This window comes from Ochotona curzoniae, unplaced genomic scaffold, assembly GCF_017591425.1.
Source record: "Ochotona curzoniae isolate NIBS_2020 unplaced genomic scaffold, NIBS_Ocur_1.0 contig_4877, whole genome shotgun sequence".
Lineage (NCBI taxonomy): Eukaryota > Metazoa > Chordata > Mammalia > Lagomorpha > Ochotonidae > Ochotona > Ochotona curzoniae.
The window spans coordinates 334,182-361,941 of NW_024466409.1; the positions used below are offsets into that span (position 1 = coordinate 334,182).

General features: G+C 54.1%; 1 protein-coding gene across 1 annotated transcript in view; it reads left to right on the forward strand.

The window, feature by feature from the left end:
• The window catches only part of KCNC1 (potassium voltage-gated channel subfamily C member 1), a 40,654-nt gene that overhangs the window by 4,182 nt on the left and 8,712 nt on the right, over positions 1-27,760 (forward strand). Inside the window, exon 2 of the mRNA XM_040988458.1 lies at positions 25,752-26,685. Within this exon, the coding sequence (XP_040844392.1) occupies positions 25,752-26,685 (934 nt within the window). The remainder of the gene's footprint in view (positions 1-25,751; positions 26,686-27,760) is intronic.

Here is a 27,760-nt window from a genome sequence, read left to right on the forward strand (position 1 = left end):
TGCGCGCCCGCCCGGCTGCCCTCCTCCCACTTTGCGCTGCTGTCACCTGCATTCCCCTCCCCCAGGCCCCTTCTAGGCCTCCTGGAATTGCTGGGTGTGGGACTGAAGGCTGTTATTTGGGGCTGGAGACCAGGGTGGTGTGTGAGATTTGTGCCAGAGAGGTGCTATGGGGGGGAGGGGGTGGCAAGGGAGACCGTGTGTGTGAGCAGACACAGGTGATTGACACTCTGGTGCACATATGGGTATGTGAATGTGTGCACTGAGACAAGGCTTGTGCAACTCTGCTTCCCTCTATCAGAGAATGCCTGTGTGAGTGTGAGAAAGACAGATGGTGGGTGAGGTGGACTCTGTGTGTGTGTATGTGTGTGTGTGTGAGAGAGAGATTACATGTACAATGCTCAAGGTGAGTGTCGCTATGGGGACCAAGTGTGCAAGGGCCAATGGAAGCTTTTGGCTGTGTGTGTGTGTGCATGAGACCATCTGTGCAGGAGGCTGCAGGTGGACCTGTGAGTGACCAGCTGCGTGTGCCAGTGTGTTTCTGTGTGTGACAGCGTGTCTGGGGCTAGAGATACAGTCTAAATGCACCGCCAGGAAAACGAAAGGCAGCAGCTTCCTGCCTGCCACCTCCATCTGCCGGAAAGCTTGGGTCACCCTTGACGAGGGCAGTTCTGGTCAGTGTGGGCATGTGAGCCTGGTGGTAAGGTCACCTTTGCTTGAGGAGCTGCCGCCCGCGCAGGCTGTGGTATCAGCTCTGGAAGGTGGAGGACTACATGGCTGGCCTGGGAGGTCCCATCCAAGCTCCTTGGCCCCTGTGTCCTGGCCAGAGCCCTGCTTGTATCCCGGTGGGGATGATGGAGATCCTATGGGTCAGGAGTCAAGGGCTCCCTCTGTGTTGGAAAGAACTACTCCAGGGGCAGTGCTGGGGCAGGTGGAGGTTGGCTATGTGGAAGGCAAGGCCTGCAGTGCTCACATGGCAGTTGTAAAGCTGGGAGAAAGGGTGTGAGGCAGCCCTCAGGAGCCCTGCTTGAAATCTGTCTCTCCACCGCCTACCCAGCTCAGGTCCGCAGCTCTTGGCTTTCATCTCTGAAGTATATCAGGAGCATCATTCTGTGTTGCACCAGGGTCAGTGGTGGTCTCCAGGCCATGTCCCTGGCACCCACGCAGGACTGGCACTATCTGTCACCCACATTCAGTGACCTGCCAGATGCCAAGCCAATGCCCAGGCACCCAGGCTGAGGAAGCCCCACTCACAGTTCCCGCACTGCCCGCCTGTGTCTGAGTCTTTGTCCTGTGTCCACCTTTCTGCATTGTATCTACCTCTTTGGGCCCTAAAGCAGCCCTGGGGTGCCCTCAGCTCCCTGGTACTGGAATGCAGAGCCCAGCCAGAGACTTCCGTCTGTCCCTTGGACACAGGCTCTTGCAGACTTATCCTTTGGAGGATTGGGGGACAGAGCCATCATCAGGGTTTTCATAGGCAACCTAATCTCCCCTCTTTGGGTCTTCTTCTCCCGACCAGGCTCCCTGAGTCATGACAATGAGTGCAGAAGATCCTTGGGCAGTGTAAAGAAGGCTCTAGCATGTCCCCAGCCACCTTGAGCCCCCTTGCCATGATACCTACTTCAGTGTTCTTCCATGGCTTTGCGGAGGTCCTTCTGTCTGAATAGAACACCCAGCCTCTGCCCTCCCAGAAATGGAATGGCAAACCAATGGTGTGCTGATCTGAGTCCCTCAATCTCATCATGGCTAAATGGGGTGATGATGAGGCAACCTCAAAGGGCTGAGATAGAGACCCACAGGGGGCCCTGGAGCCTGGCTCCAGGTGGGACTCAGCCAGCACTGGCGGCCGTCACCACTCTTGTTGCATTCTCATTTTATCCCTGCTCATCTCCAGACTTCACGGTGCTGACCACTGGGCTGCAGCCTTCTCTGCAGGGCCTCTTTTTAAGTTGCTGACTTGGTACAGATTCCCTGCCCCAAGGCCTTTGAAGTTACAGTTCCCTCCTTTTCTGACCCCTTTTCCATGCTTTACATCATCCCCAAAACACCAGCTCCTGGCTGGGCTGGGTCTGGAGCAGGGCTGACCCTTCTGCAGAGCAGTCTGCTTTGTGATAAACCAGTGATCAACAGCTTGCTTGACTCAGCTGTATCTCCCACCTGGGACTCCAGCTTCATGCATATGCAGTGGCAATAGGTTAGGAAACAGGTCCAGCAAGGAGTACTTTACCCAAGGCCATATTGAAGCAGATCCATTACGGGGGCTACTTCAGCAGCTTGTGTGTGGGGACTACTGGTTCAGGGGGTGCACCTGCCCCAGGACTCTGGGAAGAAAGACATTGCTTTGGCCTCTTAGGGGGACCAGTAGGGGAGGGCCATCCAAGGCCCACGTTGGCGGGGCAGGCACTGGGGGATCTCGGCCACCCACACCAGCTGAATATAGTGCCTCTGGCTATTCTGAGCAGTCTCATGACCAGCGCCTTCACTCTGCACCGAAAGGTCAAGGCCTGGGCCGCAGCCGCCCATCAGTTCCTGGCCACCACCCCGGCCTGAGCACCTAGCCCTCGTGTTGGCTCAGAGGACAGGGACAGCCTGCAAGGCTTTAGGGAGTGCTGCTGCCCATTGCTATGGCAGGGAAAATCCTGGGGAGCAGCTGGATGCTCCCAGGTCTCCACAAGTCACTACTGCTATACAAAGATGTGTGCAGTAATACTGTTCACCCACAGTGAGGCCAACTGTAGTTAGGACCCTCTCAAGGTTGATGCAGGGGTCACAATGGTAGGTTCCTGCAGTGTGACTCAACTCTGAATACAGCCTTGGCTGGTGCAACTTTATCACCAAGGACCATCCAGGATTAGAGTTAGAAAATCGCTAAGAGGAAACCTCAGGTTAAGGGGATTCTGGGCTAACTGACCAGGAGCAGGATTCTGGGGATGGTGGAGAATGGGGAATCTGATTAGAGATCAGAGGGTTGGGAGTGCAGGGCATTATGGTGGGACTGACTGTTTGGAGCTCTTTGCTAAAGCTGCTTTAGAGACAGGCTCAGAGAAGGGAAGACAGCTGCTCAAGGCTACACAGGAACCACTGAGACTCCAACTCGTGATGCTAGCCTGGCTGGTGCATACCTGTTTGTCCTTAGTTTGAAAAGAACACTAAAGTCGGCCTGGACAGACCTGCTGCTCCTATCTTCTGCTATTGGTTTCCTGCCCAGAAGGAGGTGGCATTAGATGCAGTCGCCCTTCAGAGGTCAGGCCTGGCTGGTTGAGACCAACTCAGGCCAGGCCCCCGCATCCCTAACCTCCCTAGGCAGGAGGAGCCTTTTCCCTCTCCTAAGGGCTCCTACTGTGTGCTGAACACTGTCTTAGACTGGCTTTACATTGTTTCATTTACATCTCCCTTGACTCTTGCATGGTGGCATCATTAATTTCATGCCAGTTCAGAGGCAGGGCTGCTGAAGTTTGGAGAAGTTAGTCACTTACCCAAGGTCACTGAGCTCATGAGCATTTGGGTCGGTCTTGGGCCCTGCGGTCTGTGTGACACTGGAGTCCTGTCCATCCCTGCTGCCTCCTGCCAGAGACAGTACCTGGGGCCTCCCATGTCCTGGTTCTTGCCTTCCCCATCATGCCCCACTCAGCAGCCCTGGCAGGGTCCTGCTCGGCCTATCTAGTGCCTGGGTAGCACAGATGGGGGCTCTAGCTGGTAGCCCCAAAGTGGAGGGTTTTGTGATGGGATGAACACAGCACCTGGGGCCCCATATGATCAGCAAGGGAGTGCAGGGGCACTGGAGAAGAGTTCCAGTTCTCCTGTGTGAAGTGCTGCATGGGAGTAATGCTGGTCACCCTTCAGCACTCGAGGCCTTCTGCTCTGGCATGCGGCTGGCCCTCCGGCAGTCCTCGTCACCTCAGCCCTGATGGTAACCTTGGGGTTTTGCTCATCTCTTCGCCTCCCTTTGGTGGCTTTCAATGTGAGCACCGGCCCCTAAGCTCCCTAGCTCTATGCTTGAGGGCTCCAGGATGGGCCTCAATAACTCTGGCTTGCACTATGGCAGCTGAAGGCCCATGGGTCACCTTCAGAGCTGGGGGCTTGGACACAGACAGGCCTGTGGAGTCAGGACCAGCCCTGGTGCGTGGGGAGTGGAGACACAGACAAGCCCTGGGTGTGGGCAGCAGGCAGCAGGATCAGAGCAAGATTGCAGCCAGGCCAATAAGCAAGCTGCTGTCCCTTGGGCAAGGCTTTGACCCCTTCAGGCTGCAGTCCCCACCCCCGCCATAAAGAACAGAAGTTATGCTGAATGCCCACACTCCTTGTAGGTGCCAGAGCCCAGCCTGTCCCAGCCCTGACCTGGGCAGCCAGGCTGGCTCTTCCTTCCCTAGCCATCCTTTCACATCTTGGCCTCACTTCTCTCCAGGATGCACATGTGCTCCCCTGACCAGGGTCCTGGCACCATGCCTGGTAGGATCCCAGAGGGAGAGGGCTGAAGAGCTTCTCCCCACCCCACATTCATTCAGCAGGTCTTTCTCAGTCTCTGCTCATTCACTCATTCATTTATTCAAGGCACAGAAGTCCCGGCCCTGTCTGATAGACTTGCCCAGCCCTCAGGCTGACAGAGATCCGGAGCCACCTCTCCAGGGGTTGCATGCTCAGGCCTGGAGGTGGGGCATCACCACTTCCTTATTCTGCAGGTTCTCCTTGCAGCTGTCCAGCCTCGGGAAGCTGTGGAAAGGCAAGCTCCAAAGGGAAGTGCTGTACCAAGCTGGGGACCTGGAGCAGAGGCTGTGGGGTCACCTCCAGAGGTGTAGGGGCCCTGTGGAGTTCAGTAACTTCAGGTTCCTGGGCTCTGTCCTGGGAGGATTGAATTCCTGGACATGAGGCATGGGGGCGTGGTTAGAATGTTTCCTCCTCTTGCAGATAAAGCTACTGTTCTGGAGGCAGAGTCACCGCGGGGGATCCTAGGACCCTGTGGGACTCCTGCTTCTAGGAGTGTGGCCCTTACAGTGGTGCCAGCAGGCCCTGGTTAGGGAAACAAGGGTGTCAGCCTCCTCCCTGCCCCCACCACAGACTTCTGCATTCAGAATCCACCTTTTAACAAGGCTCTCGCGTATGACTCATGCGCACTCCAGCTAAAGCAGTGCTACTCTGAGCAGGAGCAGCGGCTCCCAGGCCAGGGACAGCCCAGGACACGGTGTAGGCAGGGGGCAGAGCTCCCCCAGAGGCCTCTGCACTTGCCTGGGGGCACACCAATGTGGAAGGAGGATGGGGCCTCAGGGTGAAACCCTGTCTCAGCAGCTGCCAAGCCTGCTCAGGCCCAGTGGGCTCAGTCTCAATGTCTCTTCCTTCACTTCTCAGCGAGTCCTGTCATGGCCACATTGAAAACACCACTGTTTTTGACACCTCTGCAGATACCCCTGGTTGAAACCACTATCTTATTAGCGTCTTAGCCTCAAGACTGCTTAACCATCCTTGCTGTCTCTGCCCTGGCCGCCCCCTTCCTTGCCTCACCTGGGCAGGGTCCCACCTGTCACCATCAGCATCCAGGGCACACAAGGCTCCATCTTTCCAAACCCCACAACAGCCCAGCACCCACGCCCATGCAGAGCTCAGAGGCCAAGATACTATTGTCCCAAAGCAAGATGCACAAGCCCCAAGCCCCATGGTGGTCCAGCCCTGCCTCAGGGCTTTGCTTCTGCAACAGCCAGCTGGGCTCTTTGCATCCCCTCTCACCGCCTTCCCTGCCCCCCTTGCACGGTCCCCTACTCTTGTCAACTTTCTGGGTGGGAAGTTCTAGGTGTAGTTGTTAGCTTTCAAAGCAGACTGCTCCCCTTGAAGGTGTGTTTCTGTTCCTCTAACTTGGCATTCAGTAGCAGAAAGTGAGTGAGTTCCAAGTCTGTTTCTAGATCTCAGTAATGTGATCCTTAGCCCCTTTCTCTTCAGGAGTCCTGCATTCGAATCCCAACCCTGCCCAGGTCCAGCTGTGTGACCTTGGCCAAGTTCCCCAGCCTGTCTGTGCTCCCTGAGAGGGCTGTGAATAGCACCTGACTCACAGGGCTGCCAGAGGATCCAATGTGTTAAGCGCTTAGCCCAGAACTCAGAGCATAATTAGTACTTCATCATTGTGGTTTCCACTTCTAACTGCCCTTGACATTTGAAAGGGCCAATCCCCTCACCTGGTCCTCACCTGTTTTCCACCTGCTTCCTTCAAGATGCAGCTCCTATCCCTCCCTCCAGATACATCTTCTAAGATCATCACCCACTCAGGCTCTGGGGCTACTTCTTCCAGAGTTCATGACTGTTACCAGCCTGGGAGGAAGGCACATACTCTACTGTTGTCCCACCGACCCTCTGAGCTTTCCCCCACTCAGCCAGGTGGTCAGAGGCATGAGAGCGATGGGGTGGGGGGTGGGGGTGACGCTGAACCTTCTGCCTGCCTGTTAGTGACAGGGAGGAGAGCAGGCTTACATCAGGCTCTGGTTGGGAGCCCAGCACAAGGACCTGATATGCTGACAAGTGTGCTGTGTGGCGGGGACTGGTGGCCAGCTCCTGGTACTGGAGCAGCACCTCATTCAAGGGAGCCTGGGCCCCAGAGAGGGCCGGCAGCAGGACCAGGCAACCCTGGGGTCATCGGAGCTCAGGAGCTAATGCTGGAAGCTCCTGGGGGTGCCAGTCGGCAGGGTCCCTCTGAGGCTGGGCTGTTCTACCGGGCAGACGCCAGGCTGGGTGGGGACAAGCTAATATTAGCTGGGCCAGTCCCTGGACAGCTGAGCCCAGGGGCCCTCGGGAGCCAGCTCTGCCAGGCCAAGGCTCAGATGCTACTTTCGCCTAGGATGCTGTTGGTGCCAGCTGAAGCTGTCTCAAGACTATGCTAGGGCCTCAAACACTCCTTGTCTGCTCCCTGCCTGGCAGCCCTGCTCCTACTGCACCCTGGCTGCTCTGCATGTCAAGTCAGTCTGGGAGTACTGTTCCTTGCTAGAGGCTGCTGTTAGCACTCATTCATTCATTCATTCATTCACTCGTGCACTCATTTGGCCAGTAAATATATATGAACACCTGCTATGTGACAGGCACGTAGTAGGCAAAGAATGCAACAGTTAGAAGTCCTTGCCTTCCAGTTCGGGAAGCACTCCTTCCCTTCTCTTCCCTGTCCCTCTCCCTCCCTCTCTCTCTCTCCCTCCCTTGTCCTGAAGACAGGTAGTGCTGATGGCCGGCTGCCTCCTGGCCTACACTGCAGACCCTGGCCACCTCCCCAATGCACTTCTGAGAGCAGGAGTTGACCTTCTACTAAGAAAGTGGCTGCAGTTGGGGAGGCTGCAAAGGGGGACCCAGACAGCCTCATGGATTCCCTGCAAGGCCTTCTCTGCCCACCCACCCACCTATCTGGTCAAGTTGGCAACTGTGACTCCGTCGGGGCTTGTTGCCAGGGCAAGAATGCTAACACGCCTTCAACCACAGCTCCCTGCCAGGGCCAGCACCTCATCCCTTAGAGATTCATTTTTGATGCTCAACCTCAGGGGTTCTTTGAGCATCTGTGAGGAACACAGTCACCTGCTGGGCCTGATGGGGCCTCCAGAGCCCAGGGCTGAGGGCCAGGCTCTCTAAAGCCTGCATGGCATCGTTCTCCTTGTCTGTGACATATGCAGTGGAGGTCCAGTAGGACCAGAGGCAGACCTCCAGGAAGAGACCCCATCTGTAGCATTGGGGGTGCATGGGGATGGGGAAGGAAGAGTGCATGGCTCAGCCTGGATCTTAGTCTGCCCTCTGCCTCTCTGTGGACCCAGGCAGGGGCCTCCAGTTAAGCTCGTCTGTTCATGTGTAGACCAGGAATGACAGCTGACACTGCATGGGCAGGACGAGTCGCAGATACACAGCCCCCAGCCTGATGCCTGACATTTATTGGGCATGCTGTCACTGCGGACCCGGATTCTTCAGTGTATGGCAAGGCCCCTGCTGAGCCATCAAGACAGGGAGGGAAGCCGCACAGCCTCATCTGGTGGCCTCACAGTCTCAGGGGCCTGAACCACTGTCACCAGTGATATATTTAGCGGTACAAAGGTCAGAAATGCCGGGCGCTGGCTTCCCTTCTAGGTGGCAGGAATCATGTCTCCTGAGGCCTGGCTGTCACCAAGTGGATATTTTCTCTTGTGTGACAGTCTGGGGATCTGAGTGCAAGTCTCAGAGTTGAAGGTAGTCCATCCCGGCTTGCAGAGCCTGCCACCCCAGCTCTTGCCCAAAGCCTAATCGTGCATTTCTCCCTGGAATTGTCAGCCCTCCCTGGAGCTACAGCACCCTGCAGCTCCCTGGCTCCTTGCCTTGCATTACTGTGCACCAGGAATGTAGCTGACAGGAGACTCCCTTCTGGGCCACCTCAAATAGCTTCTCCTCTCTGCAGGCTCTCCCGACCCCTCCCAACCTCCTGCAGGAGCTGGCTCTGTCCCTTGTGCTTCCAGAAAACTTCCCTGATCTCACCGGTCTCATTGTGGGCCCTTGATCCACTGACCTACTGAGGTTATATGTTTCTTGGTCTCTACTGCAATCTTCTTAGAGGACAAGGAGCCACTTAGGCAAGGAGAGCTCCTGTTACGTAACAGGAAATCAGGAAATTTCTGCTAACGCCATGCATCTTGCCATAGCCCTGGGAAGTGGGAGGGTTGGATATGACACCCACGTTACTGATGAGGGAGGAATGACCCAGAGAGATTCATTGATTTGTCTAAGACTGTCTCATTAGTAAGTGGTGGATGATGGATTAGATACCAGTGCTGCTCTGGGCAGAAGGCTGGATAGAGCTGAACCGCTGTTCCTTCCTGCTCTAGTGGGCTGTGGTTCTGCCATCAAGAAGGACGTGCTTGGGACAGGCATTTGGCCTGGACCTTCAGCTGCCAGTATGGTACCGTGTCCCATGTTGGAAGTGCCTGGGTTCAATCCTTGGCTTTGGCTCCTGGTTTCTGCTGCCTGCAAAAGTGTACCCTGGGAGGCAGCAGGTGATGGTTCAAGGACTTGGGTCCCTGCCACCCATGTGTGAGACCTGGATTGAGTTCCAAACTCTTTTCTTTTACCTGGCTCAGCACCCCCATCAGGGCAGGCATGGCGGGGGGGAAGAGGGGAGAAGGAGGGAATAGGAGCTGTTTCTTGTTCTGTCTTTCACTCAGATAATTTTTAAATCTAAGAATGTCGTGGTCAGATAGATGAGTAAAGGACAAATGGAATAAAATATGGCTGAAAAGGTGGCTCGATGGCTGGATGTGGATTCATGAGTGGGTAGAAGGACATATCGAGATACAGACAGCTGGGTCGATGACTCCTGTGGGCGAAGAGCAGAATGAATTAAGGGGATTCTAATGGCTTGCCCTCAGGGCAGGAGAGGAAGTTCTGCCCTGGCAAGGTGGGCAGGCAGAGTGACTTTGGAAGATACAGGGGGAAGGCTGGTGTATGGGGTGACAGGACTGGGACTGAGTTGAGGAACTGAGCTACACTGCATGGAGAGGAGGTCCTGAGGAAGGGAGTGGGCCAGAACCAAGCAGGAAGGAAGCTGCAGGAGAACCGTGTCACCAGGGAGCCTGACCCACCAGGTTGTACCTTCAACCTGTTCTGGGGCATCACACCACTCTTGCTGCCCAGACCCTTAGCCTCAGTGAGGGAGAACTTCCGACAGCTTGGGCGGTTGAATGTCCAGAGGCCCCGGTCAGTGCCGAGGTGTGGGTCTTCTCCAGGCCCTGGAAGACTTTTGCTCAGGAATGTGAAGAGCTGCCATCAGCCCACCGTTTTGCCTGCAGATCCCACACTCTAGCTGTGAGCTCCAAGGCTTGGGTTCCAAGTGCCTTGCAAGGACTTAGTAGAGAGACCACAGGCAAGGGTGACCAAGAGGTGAGCTTGGCATCTGGAGGCTAAGATGCCACTGGCCTGGAGAAGACTCTTAGTTGGACCTGAGGGAAGGTCTCCATCTGCACCAGGCAAGGCGCTGAGAGCACCAGGCTGCCTCCCACAAGCCTGTTCTGGTGTGCTCCAGCACCAAGCTTGTGTGTGTGTGTGCATGTGTGTGTGTGTGTGCTCGCACATCCACTGGCCCCGGCGATCTCCCTGGGAAACCAGGTCCCAATGAGCGTGCCTGGTGTGCCGCTAACTGCTCATTACAGTCACGGCTGTGGCTAAGTATAGCAGCAGCACATGCAAGACCAAGACAACAAAGCAGAGGCTTTCCATAAAAATGCCGCGCAGGCAAATACACAGACATCTGTGCACACTGCCGCCCCACACTCAGATGCAACCCTGACCTTACACACAAGCACACACGTCCTTGCACCAACACAACGCTTCATTCTTTCTTTCACTCATTTACATTTGTCAGGTACCTAGGAGAGTGATTAATAGTAAGTGTGCTGGAGCCAGACCAAACTGGGCCTCCAACTGGGACCCCCTCACTTTCCAGCTGGCTGACTGTGGGTAGTTGCTTAACCCTTTTGAGGCTGTGACTTTCAGAGTAGGTGAGGGGTACATGAGACAGAGCATGAGGGTGTACTTAGATGGGTATGGTTCAGGACAAGTGTCTGCACACAGTAGGCATATTCACTAGTGATGGTGAGTGCCTATTGTGTGCCTACTTCTGTGCCAAGTTCCTGATCTGGAGGTGGTTGTGCCCGGTGTATCCACAAGAAGCACTCACGGTATATTTGATGACGGAATGAAGGAACAAAGGAATGAAAGTTGTATCAGTGGATGGTTAGGTGGCCTTGAAGCTTCTCCTCTCTAGAGGAATCTACTCTCATCTGTCTCATTCAGACTGTGTCTCTGCAAGGATCTAGATGTTCTTGGGGGTGACCTAGGGCCCCAGCTCTAGAAGAGGAGCTCAAGAGTGTATCTGGGTCACCCTTCATTTTATGGCAGCACAGACAAGGGAACAGGGAGCCAGCCTGGTCTCAGGCCAAGTGGTCAGCAGTTAAGGGCAAGAGCCCAGGTTTGCCACCTTGAGCCGCCCTAGCCCAGTGGTCTGGCACAGGGGTGGTGCTTGGGCAGTCTTACACCAGAGCCCCAAACTGCAGCCTGAACCCAGAAGCCCGGAGCCCCCACTGCAGACACAGCCCTTCCTGGGTCTGAGACAGCCAGGACTCAGGCAGCTCGGTCTGTCTTGAGTAGGGTGAGCTAGGGCCTGGGCTTGGCACTAGGATGGGTTCCTTGTGCTGGACAATGGGCCTAGACACCCCCTAGGTACAGCTCAAGCTGCAGGATTTGAAGGTGCCGTCACTGTTCCCAACCTTTGATTAAACCGACCGCTAAGTTGCCTGGGCCGTCTCCTCCCATCTCACCTCCTCAAAAAGAAAGTGACATTTCCTGGTGCTTTTTTAAGCTCAGGCTGGCTCAGCCAGGCCAGGGTGTCGGGTGGGGAAGGACAGGCAGCCCTGGGAGTCACGCAGCCCGAGTCTCTCCTCACCTTGAGTGATCTCAAGACACTGGGAATAGACATGGCCTCATCTCCTGGCTGGGCGCCTCACATTCCGGCTCCAACGCCCAGATTCCAGAGGCCCCGCTGCAGTGCAGTCCCCACCCCACTGTCTGCCCTGCCCTGTACGGCAACTCCAAGAGTGCCTGCAGTTGGCCAGCCTGTTTAGGGGAAGGATTTGCCGACCTGCTCTGGAAAAACATTCTGGTGACCTTGACTTCACTCTGTGAATGACACACATGGCTAGGGGAGGTTCAGGTCTTTGTTCAACCACTTGTGCTCAACGGCTGTGCCTGGTGCTAGTGTAGACATGAGCCTATTGCTAATGAGAGTATCCATTGCCAGTGTCAACCAAGATCTGCTTAAGGACCCAAACCCATGGCCAGTGCAAGGAACTAGCCCCGTGGGGGACAGAGCAAGCCTGTTGCCCAGGAAAAATGTACCTGTGTGGTTACCTATGTAACCTCTATGGCCAGTTTAGTCACAGGTTTGTGGATAGAGATGGTCCTTTAAGAAACAACAACATATATTTTCTTTTTTATTTATTTGAAAGTTATGGAGAGAAAGAGAGACAGAAGCAGATATCTTCCATCTGCTGGTTCACTTGCCAAATGGCTGCAATGGCCAGAACTCGGTTGGTCAAAAGCCAGGAGCCAGGAGCCTCTTCTGGGTCTTCCACATGGGCACAAGTATCCAAGGGCTTGGGCCATCCTCTACTGGTTACCCAGACACATTAGCAGTGAGCTGGATCGAAAATGGAGCAGCCATGGGGTGCCAACAATGCAGTTGGTGGCTTTACACTCTATACCACAGCACTGGCCCCAAAAGATGATATTTCCCTTTGCCAGGGAAGATGCTACTGCTAATGTGATCATATTGGTATAAATGGGAGTGTGAAATCAACAATTGGATGTGTTGCCAGTGTACATGCAGACAAGGTGTGGGTGAGTCAGTGATTGTGCGCTCTGTCCGTGTGGGCATAAGGGAGGTGTGATTCCTCTGCCCATTATGCAATGGAAGGACTGAGGCATGTGTGGGTGGGAAGCCATACTGGTGCTTAGCTGTGCTCCTGGTTCCTGGGGAAAGAGCCTGCCCTGGCAGGTGAGGCCCCTTGGGACTCCCACACTCACCACCTCCTGAACCTTACATGGTAGATGGGAGAGAGGCAAGCAGTAAACACAGAAGCTAAGTCTTGCAGTGCACACTGTCATGCAGCTCCATGTGGACACTTAACTAGCATGGCCCCACAGGAGCTGAGAGTGGGGGTGGTAGCATCAACGCATTACGGGGGATGTGGGCAACCAGGGGGTGTTGAGTAAGGAAACTCCAGGTCCTAGAGAATGCTGGTTGCGGTGTTAAATCTAGTGGTCAGAGAGGGCCTGCAGAGATGGGGAAGGGATGAGCAATGACCAGGCCTGCGAAGGGTGTCTTAGGCAGAGGGAACCACTAGTACAAGGGCCCTGAGGCAGGCACGTTGGGCATTTCTGAGGAACATGTTTGGAGCACTAGGTGTGGCTGGCATGCACTGGACACTGCTGGGGAGGACACTGATGGAGGCCTAGCCTCTGCAGGGGTGTGCCAGCCAGGGGAGACCCTTGCCTGCTCCTCTGAGTGACCTGGGAGGTGATTCTGAGCAGAGAGAGGATGTATCTGGACTTACAATGTGAAAGTATCATTCATCCAGCTGCCAGGCCTGAGCTCCTGAGCACAGCCCAGGCAGGTGGGATGACAGGACACACACGGCGGCAGGTGCTGGTGGGAACAGGGGCTCCAAGTCTGGGTTTAGTTTCAAGCAGAGCCACACAAAATTCCTTACAGGTTAAGTGGGGAGGTGCATCAGAGGGTCTGGGTCAAGGAGGACTCTGAGGTTTCCAGCAAGATGGTTGTGTGAGGCTGAGAGATGCTGTCAGGGGAGACCAGGCAGACTGCCGGGACTGCACCTACTGATGGCAGGGAGCTGGACATGGCGGGTAGCTACCAGAACACAAGGGTTGGACCAGAGACAGGCACTTGGGAGCAGGCCACTTCCGAGCCTTGGAATGGGCCCATGGTGCTGCAGTCAGGCAACTGGGTGCATCCCCAAGGGAGGAGGTAGAGATGCAGAGGAGGAGCCAGCACTGCGCTGCTGCCGCGGGGCTCCCCTGAGAGGTAGGGGCCAGGGGAGGAGGTTGATCAGGGACAGAGAGAGAGCAGCCAGTGAGTCAGCAAGGTGCCAGGAGACTGTGGTGTGACCTAGACCTGGCAGTGATCAAGCACAGGGCTGCTGCTGCTGCTGAACGCAGGCACATGAGGGACAAGAGTCATTCCCTCGCTCTGTGTCTGCTGCCCCGTCCTCCTCACACCTGCAGTCCTCCCCTCACTCCCTGCCCTCTACCATGTCTTCCTCACACCTGCCTCTCAAGCTGGCTTCCTGTCCTGCCAACCTCTGCACAGCTGTGGCTTCCTCTGACCCCAGGACTCACTGTCACCTCCAGGGAGCACATATTTGCCAGTGTAGTTATCTGTTAATCCTCCCACCACCACACCACCACCACTGCCAACCCTGACCAGGAGCTGTGGCTGGTTCTGCTTACTGTAGCCAATGCTCTGGGTAAGATGTCAAGTACAAGGCAAAAGGAAAATGGAAGGCCCAGGGAAAATGGAAGGAGATGAAGTTCATTTAGGTACACAGTGTTTTCAGTCCATGGATGTAAGCGATCTTAGAAAAGTTTTGTAGAAAATATGAATTAGGGAAAAACTGTATATAGCTTACTTTTGGGGGCACCAAAATAAATCCATTTTATTTTGCATGAACTTTGGGAAGCACCCTCGTATTTGTTGGAAGGACAGCAGGTGAACTGTTTGTGGTATCCCTACCCGGGCTGCTGTCACTGGAGCTGTCTTTTCTCGACCCAACCTCCAGCAGGACACTCATGTATGTACTACACAGTCAGGCACGTGCCCATGGGGTGGCAGGACCCTGAATCCCCTGAAGAGCAGGAAGTCACCCAGGGGATTTGTGGCAGAACTCATTCCTAAACTCTCATGGAGTGTGGCCCCTCAGTGTTGTCATCTACCAAACGAGGACGATCAAAACTGTCATGCTCACAGTGTGTGTGTTTGGGGGGGGGGTGTATTCATTTGTGATGACATGTTCTAAAGCAAAGAAAGCTATGTTTGTGGTTATTGTGGTGGCAAGATGTCTGTTTTCTCCCTGGAATGAATCAGGATGAGGTCTAGCTGGCAGTACCAAGGCATGGTGGTTTTGGAGTGAGAGAGTCTTGGTTGTAGATCCTGCTGGCTTCCTCACCCTCTCTGGAGTTTTGTGCGCATGTCAAAACCTCAGTTTTCTTATCTACAAATTGGTGATAAGGATACCTCCCTCTGAGAGGCTCTTAAAGACAAGTGAGCTAGTGTTAGGGAAAAGCACTTGGCCTCTGGTGAGCACTCAATTATGACTTCACAACGAAGTGAGGCACAAGCGATGCCCCTAGACTGAAGTGCCCGTGAGGATTAAAAAGGGTGAGACATGCAATCCTTTTAGCAAACCACAGTGCATGCATGCGTAATAGAAGCAGGCTCAATGGGCGGGTGTCTAGGGCTAGTGGTTAAGATGCCTCTTGGGACACGCATCATTCCTTGTCAGAGTGCATGGGTTCAAGTCCCGGCCCTGCTACTGACCCCAGCTTCCTGCTAGTGTGCACTGCAGCAGACAGCACGTGATGGCTCAAACAGTTGTGTCTGAGAGGGAGACTTGGCTCTGAGCTTTATCCTGGCTCAGCCCTGTTGGTAGCAAGCATCAGGGGAGTGAACCAACACATGAAACTTCTCTCTCTCTCTCTCTTATCTTCTAGCCTTTCCAGAGAATTTAAAAATCAGTCAGTCAACCAATAGGCAGTGCACCAAGAGAGCTGGCTCAGGAGGGGAGTGTGTGGGAGGCAAAGGAAGCCTGACCCGCAGGAGGGATGGGTAAGGGCACAGCCTGAGCCTCATCTGCAGGTGTAAGGGGGTTGGGGGACTGTTACAAGGAGAGGGAGCAGGTGTGTTCTGGTGTTCCCCACCACCGAGGAAGGAGCAGCAGCTTGACCTAAGAAACAGCTCTCTAAGGTGTCCAAGCACACAAGAAGTAGAACTGCTGTTGCTGGCAGTGATGAATGGGGACATTTTGGCTCAGGGTCTCTGTGGAGGGCAGTCCTGAATGGCCCTCTCCCTCAGGAGGCATAGGTGCCTGATCTGGGGTGCCTTTCTGGGAATGGGATCTCACATATTTCTCATTCCTGTCTATGGCTTTCTCAACTACAGTAGAACCCTCGGACTTAACAGAAAGAAATGGAAAGGATGCCAGCATGTAATGAAGAGAGGGAATTGCTGTGCCCCATATCCAGGACAAAGATGAGTCCAGACGGGAAAAACAGGCTTAACTGACCTCCAGAATGGTGGGAGTGAGAGAGGAACCATGCAGGTTGCATGTGTCCCCATTTGCTGGCAAGGAAGTAGACAGGCATGCTGGGAGACACCAAGCAGCTCTCCACCCACCAGGGATGGTGGCCTGTCTCTGGATCTGAGCTGCTGCTGATGCTGGGAGGCAGCTGAGGCTCTGGGAGTGCAGGAGATACCTAGCAACAGCATAGCTCTGCTGCCCTGAAGTCCCAAAGCCTCTGAAGCCTGCAGCCAGCATGGCCAGGGGCGATGTGTGTACTGTCTGACTGCATGTGATGCGGGGGGCTTCTAGGAGGCCAGGAGCTATAGAGCTGGGCTACCCTGCCCTGGCCATCTCGGGCACTAGGGCAGGGCAATGGGCTGGGAACTGGACAACCCTGCTCAGCAGCACTTGCGGTGACCCTGGGGGTTCCCCCCTCCTCATCCTCCCATCTTTTCCCTGCACAGCAGAGGCTCCCCCAGGGAGGATGTAGGTGTGTGAGCCCCTGGGGACAGTGTCCCACCATGACTGGAGCCCTGGCCTGGCAGCCTGGATTCCACAGGCTGCCCTGGGTCTGGAGTGTGCTTCTGGCCTGGGACAGCAGGCAAGTGGTAGTGGAGCAGCACCCATTAGAGAAAGAGCATCAAATGGAACACACTTCTCCCTTTTGCTGTTATTGCTGCTCCTCACACCCTTCCCCCTGCCTCCCCCCCACCCCCCGGTAATTTGGGGGGAAAAACAAAAATCAAAATGCTGTGTTTGGATTCCTGTGCAGGGAAGTCTTGGCCCTGCTCCCAGACTACTGCTGTGCAGGAGAACTGGCAGTCTTGGGGTTTCTTCCTGCCCCAGAATTCTGCCCTGGATCTGGGGACGCCAGCAACCCCTGGGCTCCCACTCCCGGTTTCGCCTCCCAGGGTTGTGTGTGTTTGTCACCTCCTCATTCAGTGACATCCAGGCTCCAGGAGATCACCAGCCTGTAGTCACTTGGCTCTGGGACTCTTCCCTCACAGACACCTGCCCCTGTGCCCAGGGACCTGGCCTGGCCCCTATTCAGCTTGCTCAGTCACAGTGCTGCTAGCCGAGACCAGCACGGCCCCCAGCTTTGTGATGTCCCATGGGCTGAGCAGTAGGTGGCAGTGGCACTGCTCTCTACCTCTGTCTTGTGTGTGTGTGTGGGGGGGTGTCTTGTAGCTCTGTGAAGCCACTCATTGGGAAGCTCGGGGCAGGGCTGAGAGTCCAGGCTTTCCTCCACAGGAGATGCTGCACTCCCCAGCCGTCCGCTGTGTGAGCAGGCCAGGGAGAGATGGGAGACCAAGGCGGAGCCTGAGTGGTATGTTCGGCACTGCCTCATCTTTCCTGTCCTTGCTGGGTTTCCTCCTCACAGCTGCCCACGAAACAAGGTAGAGGCAGCTCAGAAAAGGCTGGGACTCGTCCAGGGTCCCCGGGTGAGGCAGCTCTAAAGCCCATGTTGCTCTCACTGCTGGCTGCTTCAAAGAGAAACTCACCTGCTGTTTGGTTTGGGTTAAAATTTGTTATATGAAGAGAGAGGGATTGATCTTCCACCTGCAGGTCCACTCCCCAATGCTCATTGTTCATTGACTGCTCCAATCCAGGAGCCAGAACTCTGGGTCTCACACACTGGTAACACCTGGACCATCTACTGCTGCTTTTTCAGGTGCATAAGCCAGGAGCTGAATTCAAAGTGGGGAATTTGAAATATTGCACATGGTAGCTTAGGTCACTATACTATCACAATAGCTCCTTGAACTTCTATTCTTTTTTCTTTCGTGTTTTTCTTTTCTTTTCTTTTCTTTCTTTCTTTCTTTCTCTCTATTTCCTTCTTTTCCTTCCTTCCTTCCTTAAGATTTATTTATTTGGAAAGACTTGACAGGGAAAGACACAGAGAGAAAGATCTTCCATCTGCTGTTTCTTTCCCCAGATGTCTGCAATAGCCAGGGCTGGACTAGTCCAAAGCCAGCAGCCAGGAGATTCATCTGGATCTCCCACATAAATGGTAGGGGTCCAAGTACTTGGATCATCCTTTCCCAGACTGTCAGCAGGGAGATAGACTGGAAGTAGAGCAGTGGGGACACAAATGAGCACCCGTATGGGATGCTGGCACTGCAGGAAGCAGCTTTTCCTGATACACCACAGTGCTATCCCTTCCCCTACCCCCTACTGCCATCTGCTTTTGACCTGGGAGCTAGGGAAGAGAAGGGTTGGAAGGTGGGGAGGAGTGGCCGTGTGTGCTGCTGTGTGCATGCACCTGTATATGTGTGCATGTGTGGTTTGTGGTGTGATTGGGGAATGGTTTTTCCAGGTGATGGTGTATTCATGCCCTCAGACTGCCTGAGCAGTGTCTGACGCTAAACAGCCCAAGACGGAACCCAGGGCCAATACTTGCCAAAAATGCAGTTCCCGACTCTAGTCACATGGGGAGCTCTGTGATCGCAGGCAGGTCTGCCCCCAGCTGTGCCTCCATTTCTCCACTCCCACTAGCCTTCAGCAGTCTCCTCGTCTTGGTGTTCTGGGCTTCTAATGATTGCGTTTCCTCAAGCCCAAGCACCATTGCTTTAAGACAGGCCATTAGTTCAATTGTAGCATGCTGAGGATCCGCTGGGAAATAACATTTGCAGTCTGAGCCCCTTTATCACAGGCTTTAATATCCAGGCTGTGGGGAGATGTGCATCTTAGGATGAAAGCGTCGTGACAAACTCTGTCACCTTGGGGTTTGCCTGCCCAGTTGTGGGGATGCCCCTTCTGGACTTGGCCAGGGTCTGGCACTGAGAATGGACTCACTGAGGTGGGCAGGTGTGTGTCTGCGCTCCTGAGCTCCTGAGGCCTGGGCATTCCCTTACTAGACCTGGTGCCCTCCTCCCCAGGTTGGATGACAGGATTGAGGGTGCCCGTGAGGAGATGTGTGTGTGTGTGTGTGTGTGTGTGTGTGTGTGTGTGTGTGCACGCGCGTGTGCAAGGGGGGAAATTCTGAGCTGGACATAGCTCCACCCCCTTGCCTGCTCCCACTCAGTTTGTGCTCTTTCTCTCAGTCAACGACAGTTCCAGGAAAAGGTAACATCTGCAGCCAGTGTTCCAGTGACCATCCCTGGCCTGGCCAGGGGCAGGGTCTCACCCCGGAGAGCCTGTGGCCAGAGTGCCCAGCCAGACCCTGACTTCCCTACATGATCCCTGCATGCACATACCCACAAACCACACCTGTCCCCATGTACGCACACACACACACACACAAGTGTATGCGCACACACATGCAAGTGCATGCACATCTAACATCCATACACATGCACCATATGTCTACACCTCAAACCATGGATGTCCCCACACATGCATACACACATACTCCATACAATACCCAGTATACCTACACCACGCCGTACACACCCTCAGAAACACATACACTGCACACTTATTACCATACACAGATACATGCACATCTAACATCCTGTACTCAGCCCCACAGACATACAAGCATACACATGTACCACACCCCATATATAGTCCCACTCCCCACACCATTCCACAATATGCCTCCCATCCAAATAGCTGCACATGTGCGTACACACACAAATATACAATTCTCCTACTTGCAAGAATCACATCAAAGGCTTTTTAAAAGGTCACAGAAAATGGAATCAGAAGATAAGTTTGTTTTTATCTTTACTCTGTTTTTAAGATTTATTTCTTTACTTGAAAGAGAGCAACCAAGAGAGAAGGAGAGACAGAGAAAGAGTCTCCTTTCATTGGTTCATTTTCCAAATGACTGCGATAGCCATGCCTGGGTCAGGCTGAACCCACAGGGACACCAGTTGGTGTCCCAGCTGCTCCACTTCCCATCCAGCTCTCTGCTTATGGCCTGAGAATGCAGCAGAGCATGGGCCAAGTCCTTGGGATTCTGCACCTGGTGGGACACCCAGAAGAAGCTCCCAGCTCCTGGCTTCAGATGGACTCAGCTCCAGCCATTGTGAGCATTTGGGAAGGGAACCAGCAGATGGAAGATCTTTCTGTCTCTCCCACTCCCTGTAAACCTGCCTTTCCAATAAAAATAAATACATCTTTGTTTTAAAAAAGAACTCCGTTTGGACATCTCACATGGTGGTAGGGACTTAGGTACATGATCCATCTTCTGCTACTTTCCCAGGAACATTTAGCGGGAGCTGAGTTGGAAGCAGAGCAGCTGAGACTCAAACCAGTGCTCTGATATGGGATGCTGGTGAGACAGGTGGCAGCTTAACTTACTACACAGCAGTAGTCTTACACAAAAACCTTTTAAGTCCACACATCCAGGATGTTTTTAGAAGTTTATGAAAACATTGTCCATGCCTGCAATGATGGACATATGACTATTTATGGAGAACTATCCTATAGTAATAATGTAGGAGAACTCAGTGAGGGGAGAGGGAATTGGGAAGGGGGTAAGGGAAATTCCATATGCCCTGGAAAAAAATTCCAGGGCACATGGAACTGTATCATAAAATGATAATAATAATAATAATAATACCAATAATAAAAAGAAGTAAAATTTTTAAAAAGAAGTTTATAAAAATATTTTATATTTTAAAAACTATAAATTTCAATCTTTTGGGAGCAAAATAAACTTACTTGTTAATTCTATTTTCTATATAACTTTCTGAAGTCCCTCATGCAGCACACAGCTGAGTCAGCCTTCATATGCAGGCGACTCACCTTCATGAAGGCAGGGAGCTCCTGCCCTTTGTTCCCTGGACCAGTACTCCAAGGGGGAAGGAGCCATGACAGGGGACAAAGTCCCCCGGGCTTCCTAGCCTTAATGGGGGGGAGATGGAGAGCACAACAGCTGCCACACTACCCCAGCCACTTTTTCTCACCTCCACGGCAGCCCAGCACACTGTATACGTGCCCAGCTCTAGGACATCCAGATGAGTCTAATTCAGTTTTCAAGCCCAACTCAACTAACAATTTAGGACAGTTGACCATTCCACCTGCTCTGCATCACTCAATCCACATGGATTAACCCCAGTGTTGCACACCCCCACTGGGCAGATTTAATTAGGCAGAAAAACTGACCTGGAGCCTCCAGGGACCTGGAGCCTGGATGCCAGCCAGGGATCCCGAGTGGCCAGCCCATGCCCTGGTGCCATCAACTTTGCCCCACCTCAATGTGCACGGAAGGGACCCAGTCCAACCTACACTTGATTCACGAAGAAATAGGCCTGGGAAGGGCAGGTGATTTGCCAAGGGCCCACAGCAAGTGAATGGCCAGACCAGAATGTTGGTCCTAACACCACAATACAAATCCTCTCCTTGTTCCTGAGATGCCAAGAACACAGATGCCCACAACAAGCCCCTGAACAGCTCCGAAAGGCAGGAATCTCTTAGTGAAGATGACTGGGGCATAAATAATTCATGAATGAGAATCGTCACACATCTTGGTCATTTTAATAGATAGTAAATTGTCATTCTTGATTTATGGTTTCAGGGGCGGGGTAATGATAAAAATAACTTGGGGATTTAGAAGATGTCTTCTTAAGTCAACAGATCGTTAGTGGGTTTGTCAGACTTTACAAAGCCAACTGCCTCACCATCCTGGTTACCATAGAAATGAGATGCCTCGCTCTGTTGCCATAGCTACCACTTTCTAGAACACAATTGGTGGGTCTCTCATGGTTTGTGATTTGGTTCTTGGGAGAGAAAAATAAAAGACAACAGAAACTACAGCTTGAGTTTATCCTGCATTGCAGCCACATCTTGGCTACATTGTCTTGAAATTTCAGAGTGGCCACTCAGGAGTACAAACTGGATGACAACTACCCTGTCACCCAGGACAAAAGCCCCTACCCTGGCAAAAACCCTCTGTGTCTCAGGCTGGCCTGGATTCTAGGTGTGGCAGGCTCAGCTACTGCAAGGGTGGAGATAGGAGACATGTCTGGCAGGTGACAGGAGGCCTGCAGATGATGGGCAGGGCCCAGAGGCAGCACAATGCAGGAGCTGGCACACCTGGTCAAGCAGGCTGAGTGTCTCCAACGAGGCTGCGGAGGCTGAGGCAAGGCAGGCTGGAACTGCTGTACTGAGGGAGATGCAGACTCTGAGTCAGTCGCCAGCCAGTGGGAGTGGGGTGGCCAGCGGGACAGACAGGAAGCTGTCGGGGGCAGGGGCAGGGAGCCGGCTGGAAAGCAATGCCCGTAATATGTGTGTGCTGAGTGTGCATGTCTTGGGGTGCAGTGCTATGTCTCAGGGAATTCTGTGGGAGTTCCTGGCCTTCTGTGGATGTGTGGCTATGACACTGCTGGAGTGTGCCTGTGTGTGCAATACCCATGCTTAGGTAACAGACGAGGCATTTTCATAGATGCTGTTCTATGAGTCTGTCACCAGGGTCATGGCTTCTTGCCACTGAATGGCAGGGGGATTGGAAGGCAGAGCTTCAGTCCTTGCCTGTGACCTGGCCCTGGTGGTAGCAGCCCAGAGTTGCTGCAGTGGCTGTTCAAGGCTTGCTGCCTTTGACCTCCTAGCAGAGGTTCCTTTTCTGCCTGGTCTACTGATCCAGCATCCCTCTCCCCTCACTCACGCCCTCCCTCTATCTGAGCAGGTGGCCAAGGCTGCAGTCGTCAGCAGCTGCCTGAGCAAAGCTGGAGATAGGGTGGGCAGCATCCCTGCTCTAGTGGCTACTCTTGCCTCAGTGCTGACAAGTCCTGGGCAATCCAGTGCCCCCGCTCCCCATCACTGGGGTTGGACATACCTACCCTTACTGCTTTCTGGGCTATAGGTGATGCACTCCAGGACACAATCATTCAGATGCAGCCACGCCCTCTGCCCTGTGAGCAAGGCTGTGATTTCAGCTTCCAGAGCTTTGGTGATACAGTGGTGAAGTGTCGGTTCTAGACCTGAGTGGTCTTGGGTCCCCTTCTCAGCTTCCTCACTAGCTATTTGACTTTAGCCTGATCCCTGCATCCATCTGCCTCTGGATTTCCTTTAGGACACAGTGGGGACATGACCACCTGTCTTTGCCAGGCTGCTGCAAGAGGTAACGGCCCTTAGTAGGTCCCCAAGCTTTGGAAGCTTTTCTCCTTTCTGTGTTCAGCTAGCCCTGGCAGAGAGCTGGACCCTTAGGTGAACTCCTGCTGGTCTCTTGGCTTAGGAGAATTTCAGGGTGTAAGCAAGCTCCTTTAAGGGCCCTCCATGGGTCCCTTGTGCCTGGCCATTGCTGAGGCTCTGCTTGTGACAGCAGTGGAGGCTGAGAAGGCAGGCACTCGGCCTATCTATAAGAGGAGGCCCAGCTTCTGCCCCACCTGTCCCCACGTCTTAGCTTCTGGCTCTAGACCTGGCTTTTGCTATCTGTTCTCCATCCCTCACTTCATGGCCCTGGGGCCAAGACAGGAAAGAACCTTGAAGGTTGCCCATTGGCTCTTGATAACCCTAATCTTAGAAGGCCTAGCTTCTTTCTGGGCCTTTCAGAAAGGAGTTTCCCCATGAGGATTTGCATTGTGACAGGGACAAGTGAAATGAGAGCTCAGAGGGCCTGGAGCTTCATAAGGGAGTTAGGAGACTCCCTGAATGCCAGCAGCCTGTGTGGCTATTCCCATGGGCCAACCCCACACTAATGAGCCAAAGCTGGAGACAGATTTGTAGCCTCCCTGGAGGTGGATATAGAAACTCCTTGGTGGTGGTTGTGAAGTACCTACATTTGCTGCCTCCTGGGGGCTCCACAGCTGCCAAGTGGAGCCTCACCCCAAGGGAAGACTAGTTAGTGGGGCAGTGCAAGATGAAAGAGATTTTTCCAGACACAATGGACAGTGAGATTCTCAAGTAGAAGGAACAGCAGATGCAAAGCCATGGAGACGGGGAGACTGTGGTCAGAGAGGCAGTATTGTCTGCAGTAGGAATGTTGGGTTGTGTAGGGAGGGGACCCTGAGAAGTCAACTGAGGCCAGGGAATATTGAATCCCGTGTGCCAGGCTGAGAGGTTGGGCTTTTGCTCTTTGGGCAGCATGGACAGAGGTAGGGCTGGAATTTCCAAGGGTGTCTCCCTCTGGCAGCTGTGTGGAGGACAGGCTAATAGTAGAGACTGAAGCCTAAGGCTTGCTCTGATAGCCATGGCCCAGCAGAGGAGGGTGGATGTGAGAGTTTGGGGAGGATGTTTCCTGGCTGATGGGACAGAATGATTGAAAGCCCTAATGTGCAGGGGACTCGACCTCTTGGTGTCCCTGAGCCATTCACAATGTGTGTATTCCTCTCCTCTCGTATAAAGTCCAAGGCACTGGGCATGACTGGGGGTGACATGACCTGCCTTTGGGAGGCCTGGGCGGTAAATGCCAAGTTCCAGGATGAGGCTCCCCAGAAAGAACCAGCGGCCAGATAACTAGAAAGCAGCTCTGGTGACCCTGGCAATGGGAAGAGCTCTGTAGCAAGGCAAGCTAGAGTCACAGGTGGTGGCCTCTTGCAATTTTTCCGTCCTTACTCTCCCAGGCTTCCTCTGTGGTACCCTCGCTCTGAGCTCTGTGGATCCTGAAACAAAAGCTTTCTGGGGGTGGAAGGCCTGGTGTGAAGCATCTTCTGTGCCTCTCTTGTGGGCACACAAATCACTTTCACTTTTTTCCAACTTCACTATTTTTATTCATAGGGCTGAGGGAGCTCATCTTTTTGGTCCATCACACTGTATTTGTCTCTGTATGTGTCCTCCCTTAACTAAGCAGGGCCGGCCTCCCTGAGACTGGGTTAGCTCTGTGCTAGCATAACATGGTGCCTAGTGAGGAATGGAAGTAAGAGAGTAGATATGTGTGATCCACTGGGTGGCTGGGTAGAAGAGCAAGGGAAGAAAGAGTGGAAGAAAAAGGAGAAGGGGATAAGCCATGGGGGGAAAGAGGGGAGAAGAATAAAAGGTAGAATATACAGAATAAAGGAAGGGAGAAGGAACAAGAAAAGATGAAATGTGAAAGGATGTGTGGATGGACAGAAGGAAGGCAGGAAGGGAGAGAAGGAAGGAGGAGTAGATGGACAGATGTGTGAATGGGGCTGTGGAGGAATGGATGGATGGAAGGGAGAGCAGGAGGAGGGAGGGAAGGAGGAGAATGAATGGACAGAGTGAGGCGTGGGTGACTGGAAAGGGTGATGCACCCGGTGACACCTGAATGCAGCCCATGGTAAAATTCTCTCAAACCCACACGGAGCTCCAAGGCCAGCAGGGCTGTCGCTGCCCTGTGCCTGGAGACTGGCAGCTTTCTACCCATTTCTGGACCTCAAGCTTCCCCTCCCAGCAGTGGGGGGGTCCTGGCCTGGATCACTCCTGAAAGGCTGTCACTCTTCAACGCTGACTCTGTCCCTTTCCTCAACCAAAAATGTGGTTTCAAAGATCCCTGCAAAGTCTGGTGCTGGCCATTGCCTACCCAGAGAGGGCTGTGGTGGAACATCCATGGCACGCCCCCACTCCTCCTGGGCCTGGGCAAGGAAGGGGCTTGAGCACCTAGGAAGTTCCTGGAGGCAGGGAGGCCGCCCTCTGCTTGGCCACCCTTGCTATAAGCAGGCTGAGATAGAAGGGACAAAGATGAGAGATGTGGGTTTGAGGGGCCTGATCCCCCTCTGAATTCTTTGCAAACTTGAATTCCCTAAGGGGACTTTTCACTCTACAAGTTCAATGAAGAGACCTGGTGGATGCCTTCCTTTACAGGGAGCCAGGCTGCTTCCTGTAGGTGGCCCCAGATTTAGATTTAGGGATGGCACAGGGAAAGATAGGACAGCGTGGCGGGTATAGTGAGCCCTGCCTGGCAGCAGTGGAGGAAGGCCATGCCATGTGCGGTGCCAGCCTGGGTTGGTCAGGGGGACCCTCCTGCACAAGTCTTGGCCTGGGAGCTCCCTCACCCTACTAGATCCGCCCCGCCCCATGGGGTGGTCCGCGTTTGCCGGCCCACCCTCTGACGCTGTGTTTCTCGCCCCGCCTCCCCCGCAGTATGTGGCCTTTGCTTCTCTGTTCTTCATCCTGGTCTCCATCACTACCTTCTGCCTGGAGACGCATGAGCGCTTCAATCCCATCGTGAACAAGACGGAGATAGAGAATGTGCGCAATGGCACGCAGGTGCGCTACTACCGCGAGGCCGAGACCGAGGCCTTCCTCACCTACATCGAAGGCGTCTGCGTGGTGTGGTTCACCTTCGAGTTCCTCATGCGCGTCGTGTTCTGTCCTAACAAGGTCGAGTTCATCAAGAATTCGCTCAACATCATCGACTTCGTGGCCATTCTGCCCTTCTACCTGGAGGTGGGGCTCTCGGGCCTGAGCTCCAAGGCTGCCAAGGACGTGCTGGGCTTCCTGCGCGTCGTGCGCTTTGTGCGCATCCTGCGCATCTTCAAGCTCACGCGCCACTTCGTGGGCCTGCGCGTGCTGGGCCACACGCTGCGCGCCAGCACCAACGAGTTCCTGTTGCTCATCATCTTCCTGGCTCTGGGCGTGCTCATCTTCGCCACCATGATCTACTACGCTGAGCGGATAGGGGCGCAGCCCAACGACCCGAGCGCCAGCGAACACACGCACTTTAAGAACATCCCCATCGGCTTCTGGTGGGCCGTGGTAACCATGACGACGCTGGGCTACGGGGACATGTACCCGCAGACGTGGTCCGGCATGCTGGTGGGGGCGCTGTGCGCGCTGGCGGGCGTGCTCACCATCGCCATGCCCGTGCCGGTCATCGTGAACAATTTCGGCATGTACTACTCCTTAGCAATGGCTAAGCAGAAACTACCAAAGAAAAAAAAGAAGCATATTCCTCGGCCGCCGCAGCTGGGATCTCCCAATTATTGTAAATCAGTCGTAAACTCTCCACACCACAGTACTCAGAGTGACACATGTCCGCTGGCCCAGGAAGAAATTTTAGAAATTAACAGAGCAGGTAGGAAACCTCTTAGAGGCATGTCCATCTGACCTTTCACCTCCGCCCCCGGTAGCGATGTTATGATTCCAGATTCAGCCAGACTGCTTCCTTAGTTCCGGGGGGCCAGCCCGGATGCCGCACCCAGGTCTTGAGGTGTGGAGCCTGGGGGCGCAGGGTGGTGCTGGGCAGCCCTGTTCACAAGGCGAGAGAGCCCTCCCTGCCGGCCCTGGGGAAGGGGCCTGATGCGTTGGGCTCCGGGCCCAGCCAGCGGGACAGCAGCGGGAGGCCATGAGGTGGCTGAGGACTCTCTTAGCAGGGATGCTGCCTAGAGGCAGAGGCCAGCTCCTAACTTGGTGCCGGGGCGGGGCAGGTGTGGTTCAGAAGTGCCAGATGGCTTTTTGCTTCGATCTTTACTTAGGCAAGGCTCCCTCTAGGCTGCTGTGGATGGCAGACATGGTATGGTGAAGTGGGATGGGGCAGGGGAGTCCCTCAGCCCTGACAGAACCTGGCTCCCTAGCTGAATAGACCTCCTGCTGTGATTGTAGCTGCCTGACAGCTCTCTCCTCTAGCCCTCCGTGATGAGCACTCACCCCATAGCATGCCAAACCAACCAACTCATCTTCCACCACCACTCTAGAGTTTTAGCATTTATCTTTAGGAACCTGTTGGAGTGACTCTGGCTTTCACATGGTCTGTTGGGGTTGATGGTCGAGTGGGTGTTTCCGGTGACCTCCTGATGGAAGCGGCCGGCCAGCCGGTGAGCAAAGGGCTGGAGGAGAGGAGCTTAGGTGACCGCTCCCCAGGCCTGCAGCAGCAATACCAGCCATCCCAAATGGTGTGCAGGGCCACTGGCCGGGCACACTCCCCAGGGGTGGAGGGTGGGGGGAGGGTGGCAGCAATACTAGTCACCGTGGGATATATTCTAATATTCCATGGCTAGTGGTTTGTTATGGGACTATCTCAGTTTTATGAGAATCTGCACATAGCACATAAAGTTGATCCCGGGGCTCTGGTCAGAAGATAAGAAACCCATAGTCTACCTCTACCCATGGAAAACCATCACCTTGTTCTTTGGACCCAGGAAACTCAGTGG